The sequence below is a fragment of the Penaeus japonicus genome, unplaced genomic scaffold, assembly GCF_977035675.1.
Source record: "Penaeus japonicus unplaced genomic scaffold, GWHDUDI00000001_assembly GWHDUDI00000024, whole genome shotgun sequence".
NCBI lineage: Eukaryota > Metazoa > Arthropoda > Malacostraca > Decapoda > Penaeidae > Penaeus > Penaeus japonicus.
The window spans coordinates 20,105,507-20,113,006 of record NW_028234426.1 but is presented as its reverse complement, the minus strand read 5'-3'; the positions used below and the strand labels follow the sequence as shown (position 1 = coordinate 20,113,006).

The window sequence follows — 7,500 nt, the reverse complement described above, 5'->3', positions numbered from 1 at the left end:
GATATTAAAGAGTTTGAAAATCTACTGTTTTACATATCATAAATAATTTGAGTTGACCTGAGCTATTTATGTGATTTATAACAGGAGTATTGATCCACAAGACTATGAAGCAGCAGACACTCGACGCAAAAGAAGGAGGCAGATATCATCATGTGAGCTAGGCCACGAGTTAGAGACAATCAGTCAGCAGTTTATGGATTGGTGGGATCAAGTGCGTCAGTTAAACTTTGCTCTAGTTTGGTCTGCTGTAACAGCAACACTCACCATCAGCAATATTCTAGAAACAGTCAGGTAACTTATTAACATACCTTTTCTAAGAAGAATACATCATAAATGCAAGGATATTTTATTTAGCACTGTATGAATGGAGTTATGTAATGTCCTGAAAGTAATAGTAATTTTCTCTTTCAGATTTTGTATAGTATTGGTCATCACTCTAATAGTTGGTTTGGTGACAATGCTTCGATATTCTCATCACATTGTGCTGAGAGTCTTTCGTGAGGCAGGCACATTTTTCAGAAATTTGATACCATTCCTACAGTCGATGATTTTATTTGCTGAGAAGCTTATTGGTGGCTTGTATCTGTTGATAGCCATGGTATGCAAAGACTGGAAGCAACCCAATACTCCATCTGCTTCACCTTCCCCAACTCCCAGGCACACACATCAGCCTTTGAAACCAGATCACTGTCACTTTCCAGCACGCCCTCCAGCTGTACCAAGGGCTGTGAAATATGTACCTCCACAACAGTGGGTCTATAAAAGACAGACTAGTAACACATAATTACATGAGAATATTCATTTTAAACCACTATTTGGTCTGAACATTTTTATTTCAGAAAAAACTGTTCTTTCTCCAAACCCATATCCCAAAGTTGAATTCACATGGTATTTCTGTATTCTGACTGTACCAGATTATTTTTTAGTATATTGATAATAACAAAAAACTGTTATTTTCCAGTTTAGATATTTCAAACTGTAAGAACCCCAAAAGACACACACACACACACACACACACACACACACACACACACACACACACACACACACACACACACACACACACACACACACACACACACACACACGTACATATATATACATATACTTATACATATACATACATATTTGTGTGTGTGTGTGTGAGTATGAGAGAGTAAAACTGTGAATATGATGATTATCGTATTTCATCCCATAAGAGCTAGTATTAGAGAATGATAGTAATAGTGTTGGAAGTCTATGTCTTGGTGTTTATCAGTGGCTTAGATAGTCATTTGGTTGTACTCAGTAAGTAGGCAGGATAATATGCCTATACCACAATAAACCAATTATACATAAGTTAAAATCCTGCCTTTATATATCTATATAAAAGTTGTTATAGATTCTTTATTATATTGCTTGTAACATCTATCTGGTACTTGGAAGATATGATATAAAGTACAGCATATGAACATGCCTTTATACCTCATAATTACCTGCAGTGCCTTGTGTCAGGAATAAATATACAGCCATGCATGCTAATTGCATATGTGTATGATATAGAGATTTATGCATAATTTAATAAGAAAGTATAGTGATATAAAAAAGCATTTTACATATTTTTTAAACATTTTGTAAGATATATATATATATATATATATATATATATATATATATATATATATATATATATATATATATATATATATATATATTCTGTAAATGAAACTTTGTTATTATCAGTGACAAATTACCATGGATGTAGATAAGTGGTCTTCCTCTTAACTTTTGATAATATATATAAATTAATTTGTATTTTTATTTTACTGATATGTATGAGGTGAACGAAATCTATGTATTTGTTTGCATATGCTTGCAGAAGTATTGTTATTCATCAATATTCCATTTTGTTAACTTTAGATGTGAAGTAGAAGTGTTTTTTTGGTTGTGTGATATTTTATGTTTTAATAGAACATTGTACTTAAAAAATTCCAGATTTGATGTAACTGTATTGTATGTCACTATGAACTGAATTTAAATATGTATCTACTCAGGTAAAAAAAAATGTGTTACACATATGCTGAATTCAGGGCAATCCAGAAAATAGTGCAATACAACTAGTGTGTATATGATGTTGTGCTTTTTTGTGCTGTATAAATCTGGATGAATCATATACAAGTTTTATTCAACCTACAGATATTTGTTGGTATTTTTGAATTTCACAATAATTGCTCTTAAAAGACAATCTTTTTAGTAAATCTAGAGAGAAATTATCTCTGGTGTGTGTGTGTGTGTGTGTGTGTGTGTGTGTGTGTGTGTGTGTGTGTGTGTGTGTGTGTGTGTGTGTGTGTGTGTGTGTGTGTGTGTGTGTGTGCGCGCGCACGTGTGCGTGTGCGTGTGCGTGCGTTTTACCAGTTTTGACTCGTTAATATATATACCTCCGATCTTAAGGTAGCTGAAGGACATGGCTTATAAGGTAGAGGTAGGCAACTATAATGAAAAATGAGTTAGGCTCTCAGAACTGAGGGTCTGTGACACTTATCTCTTGCATGCGTAATTCATTTACTTTGGAGACATATAAATCATTAGCATATATATCTGTCATATGATGACTTATGTGACTTATATATCATTTGCGTACTGTAAGAAATAAAATTGTAAGAAATAAAAGCAAATTCGACAACTTTTCATCCCATCATAACAAGCACTTTAAAATAATCAACATAAACAAATATTCAGTTGCTATCAAAAGCTAGATTTTATTTTATTTTAACTTTTTCCCCACATTTGTATGCTCAAAATATTTTGTTTCCCATACTAATCATACTGATGCTGTTTAGTAAATTTGAAATCTTGATATTTCAATAATCCAACCAATATTTACAGATCTGTAAATCATGGATCACAAAATTTGAATTTCCCGCTCCTTCTAGTGACAGTCATCAATGCCAAGGATCGAGCAACGCAAATTACAAGCTGTACCAGAGCCATTTCAGGGACAGAATGATGTTGAAAGTTACTTACAAGACAATATAACTTCGGATGGATAAGTGGTTTAATTCTTCAGATCGAAAATATAAGAGCGCTATGCTAACTGTAAACCACCATATTACATGTTAGAACGTGTCACTGAATCCTGCCATTGAATCCTCAGGTAGTGTCAAAGTATTTTAGTTTGGTTGACATACCCAAATGAGTGTTTGGTTGCATGTGCATTGCCATCATAGATATGAACATATACTTTGTGTGTCTGTTTTCGATAGAGTGGAACATGAAGTCGAAAACTATTTGTTCACGTCTATTATTCTTTAACTCCCCGTAAAACCATTGCAGTTTATAGTTATTGTTGTGTACATGAGGCCAGGGTACACAGCAGAAGAAAGTTCATAGCTATCACAAAACACTCATACTTTAGTTTTTGATAGATTGGCTGCAAAGACTATATATAAATAGTCTATGAATTGGCTGTAGGGTATCCAAAACACCTGTTTTCAACAACCATTCTGATTTACATGTCATGATGCCATTCTCTCACACTAGAAGCGGGAATTACAGAAGGTAAAGGCATTTTTATGAAAATAAAACAAGTATAGTTTGGTGTTGGTTTTGTTAATGCCATTGTTATTTTGAGGGAAGCGAACTGCAAGGGTATGGAGGCAACCTTGATGCTATGTCAATGTCATGACCATTAGTTATGCACTCTCAGCTCTCATGTAACTCCAAATAGGGTGCTTGTGGGAGGTGCCCTGGAAATTGCATTTAAGTCTTTATTTGCATTGTAGGAGCATACCTTAAATATTTTGTGTTTGTACTCTCCAATTTCCTTGATATACTTCATGTCCTAGCAACCAGGGTGAATGTCATTGCAATAGATAGTTTCCATGAACTAAAATTTCTTTAAAGGCAAATAAGCGATAAATTTATTGCTCTGTTTCAGTGACTTGGAGAATAATTTGGGAAGGCTCTGACCTGCGCCATGGCTCGAAGTCGAAGGTCAGGAATGGGCCTGGGGCTGATGCTGCTCGGCTACAAGTTATACAGCATCGGAATGAACACCATACCACCAGTCACTCTTGCTCTGATAATTGGACAGGTAAGTTACGTTTGTATTTGCAGATTTTATGCAAGACGGATGAGATTTTATTATAAAATATTAATGTAGTCATATTCGTGTTTACACTCTATATGATGTTATAACTATATTATGATGATAATTTGTATTAGTTCTCAGAAAGCTTTGTGTATTTAAAATTATCGAAACCTACTTCAGCAATAAATTATTGATAGATATATTGGAAAGATGGCAGAAGGAAACAGACAGAAAATCTTTACTAGAATATATCATGTAGTTCCATTCAGCATTTCATGTAGTAAAACCTGATTTTTTTCTCCCATCATCTAGTGCCTTCTTTTTCTGGGTGTCATTGATCCTCCTTGGAGTAGATATGACGTCTGCTTGAGCGGGGAACACATCTTGTATTACAAGGACTACCGACGACTTGTGCTCTCAGCAATTGAACATTCAGACGACATGCATCTGTATCACAACATGATTTCACTGGTTCTCAAGGGCAGAACACTAGAGAGACTGTATGTATATTCTTTGTTCTTGTTTGTTGAAGACTTTATTCAATTGACATGATGACATCTCTTTTCTGTTGCTTTTTATCTATTTATTTATTTACTTATGTATTAAGTATATATCCCCTCAAATTCTTGATCATTGCTTGTGTAATTTTAATTTTACAATTGATTTTTCTTCATCACAACTCTTTATATTTTTATTCTTTCTTTTGCTTTACCTTATTGTCCTCCTCCTTCTCCTCCTTACTCTCCTTTCTTTCTCAGTAGGCATTATGTGTTTTTTTTTTTACAAAAATAGAAAAAAAAATAAATTTATACACAACATTATGATAGATCTTACAGAAGTTAATGAAAAACAATAAAAAATCATGTATACAGAATGCTTTGAAATTCATTCTTTTTTTCTTTTTTTTAGCATTTTAGCAACTGTGCACTAGAAGTCAATTTTAGACCCCTTACACTTTCTTGATGGTCAATAACTTTAATTTTACAGTTATGGCTCCGTGAAATTTGTAATACTTATTGTAGTATTTACATTAGCAACAAGCCTAACATACGTTGGACTGGTGTGGGGAGCCACTGAAGTCTTAGAGAGCTACTCTTATATGAAGCAGTGTGCCATAGGATTTTCTGGTATGTTCTTGATGGAATCTGATGATTAGGGGGGTTTGATGTATTTTGATTTTCTTCAAAATGAATGTGCATTATAAGTTATTTATTATTTTGGAGACACAGGATGCAGACACAGGATTACGTACCATTCTTTGAACTAGATATTGCCAATTTCTCACTTAATTTTACATTATTTATGCAGTTGTCCTTTTAGTAACTTTAGTAAGTTTTTGCTTGTTTGTAGATTTTGAGACTGTATAAAATTATTTTTGAATGAATAGAAAGCATTTTAAAATTTGAAGCATGAGAGACCAACTATAATGATTCCTACATGAAAGTTATTATGTTATTTCCAGGTGTGTTGTTTGCATTGAAAGTTCTGACAACTCACGTGGAGGGTGGCTCCCATCGTTACATTCATGGAATGGCAGTGCCAGCAAAATATGCAGTTTGGATAGAGCTAGTTGTTATACATGTTCTTGTACCTCGGGCTTCCTTCATTGGTCATCTTGCAGGTTTGTTTGAATCTTAGTTTATTTGTTTAACATTTGAAGTATGATAAGAAAATAATTCTCTAACACATATAATACCCAGATCAGATAAGCCACAGTTACACAAAAAGAAACTTCTTGCAATATAGGATTTTAAGGATGTCTTTTAATTTTATTTTTATAGGAATTACTGAAGTAGAAAAAATGTAGGTTAATGGTATTTTTGTCTTTCCTATTTATAATTGAATTATATATGTTTCTCAGTCAGGGATGTTATATATGTATTTTTCCTGACTTACATGTGATAGGTGTTTCTATTAGTTATTAAACATAGTTCTTTCCCATTATGGAAACTAAAATTAATTATCCATTCATGATTTTACAGGTATTTTAGTTGGACTCGCATATGTATGGGGCCCACTGAGAATATTGGTTGAGATGATACATGCAACAATTGCAGGACCATATTCAGATGGTGGAAGTCACAGAAGATCATACGGCCAATCCTATACATATATGCGAGGAACTGTTGGTCCAGAACAAAATTATGGTAAATGGATATATTAGATTATGATATGTTTCCAGTTTTAATTATTAAGAGTCAAGTGAGATCTTAAGACATGAAGGTTGTTGACTGAGTGCAAGGATATGAAATAGAGATGAGACAAATTTGTTGCCATAACCCTTCCACAGCAGGCATTTATGTGGGTTTGGATCACTTTTGCAATACATCTTACATTTGTTGAAATTACAAGTTATTCCTTCAGATTTGATGACCTATTATACTAAATGTTAATTAGAATCACTTTGATAATAGTCATATTGATTCATGTTTCATCTATAAGTCTAGAATATAACAGAAAACACACATCTTGAGATGCTCAGCCCAGCCTGTCTCGGAAGGGTTAAGCGTATGCCTATATTGGCGAACCCCTGAATGTGCCAATACTCACAACAAAATGAGTTGTACTTTTTAAACCAGAGGTTTTGGCTCTAAATGCCAGAGTATTTCAAGTGCGTGGGTCTAACACCTTGTGCTATTTGCCAACTCTGGCTGCAGTCGACCGCTGTGTATATACAAAAAGCCATGATGTGATATCACATCACTGGCGTCAAGTGCTGCCACCACATGACATGATATCTTTACCTGTTGTTAACGGGTTAATGTATTTATGAAAATTTACATTATGAAATTTGAAAATATAGTTTGGAGTTACAATCTACATTTTAAAAAATTTACACATACAGGTCAACAACCAGAGTATGAGAGGCAAAATTATGGATGGAATTTCACCAATGAACAATATGAAGCAGGAGAATCATCTCCTTATGCAGGAGGTAAGGTTTTTACTTTTTAGTTGTGTAAAAGGGGACTGTTTATTAAGGGGGAAATATAACTGTATGTAAAACCTATAGCTAAAATTGAAAATCTAGCCATGGGCTTTCACCTACTTGGCTTTTACAAGATCACTGTCAAAAGAAATCAGAACAATATTTCCATATGAATTTATGTGGCTTGAAAGAAAACACCTACTGTGAGCCTAGCCATGTAGATTGCCATAGGTATTTTTTATTTTTTTTAAGGCATTTTCTTATTTTTCTGGTTATAACAGGGAGAGGGAAAATGAGAGGGAGAGAAGGAAAGGGGAGAAGGAGAGGGAAAGAGAATAAGAACAAGAACGTGGAAGAGAAAGAGAGAAACATACAAGAGAGAGTAAAAGGTGTAGTGGGAGGGGGGGTGTTAGTAGCCAGACAGACAGAAAGAAGAAGAGAGATGGGAGAGATGGAGAATACAATAATGTTATTGAGAGGATAGAAATATTGAATAACAATA

At 34.0% G+C, this 7,500-nt stretch overlaps 2 protein-coding genes across 5 annotated transcripts in view; both read left to right on the top strand.

Moving 5' to 3' along the window:
• LOC122244385 (uncharacterized) overlaps positions 1-1,451 on the top strand; it is a 10,874-nt gene extending 9,423 nt beyond the window's left edge. For all 3 annotated transcript variants that reach the window (XM_086550804.1, XM_043002273.2, XM_043002272.2), the window contains exons 4-5: positions 85-291; positions 412-1,451. In XM_086550804.1, the coding sequence (XP_086406930.1) occupies positions 85-291; positions 412-784 (580 nt within the window). In that variant the 3' untranslated portion in view covers positions 785-1,451. The remainder of the gene's footprint in view (positions 1-84; positions 292-411) is intronic.
• Positions 1,452-2,908: 1,457 nt separating this feature from the next.
• LOC122244384 (rhomboid-related protein 4) overlaps positions 2,909-7,500 on the top strand; it is a 7,196-nt gene continuing 2,604 nt past the window's right edge. The window contains exons 1-7 of one of the 2 annotated variants that reach the window (XM_043002270.2): positions 2,909-3,133; positions 3,917-4,072; positions 4,382-4,569; positions 5,057-5,196; positions 5,532-5,690; positions 6,052-6,216; positions 6,915-7,004. In XM_043002270.2, coding sequence (XP_042858204.2) covers positions 3,956-4,072; positions 4,382-4,569; positions 5,057-5,196; positions 5,532-5,690; positions 6,052-6,216; positions 6,915-7,004 — 859 coding nt within the window. In that variant the 5' untranslated portion in view covers positions 2,909-3,133; positions 3,917-3,955. Of the gene's footprint in view, positions 3,134-3,395; positions 3,538-3,916; positions 4,073-4,381; positions 4,570-5,056; positions 5,197-5,531; positions 5,691-6,051; positions 6,217-6,914; positions 7,005-7,500 lie in introns of those variants that run through there. The other variant, XM_043002271.2, reaches the window with a different exon arrangement.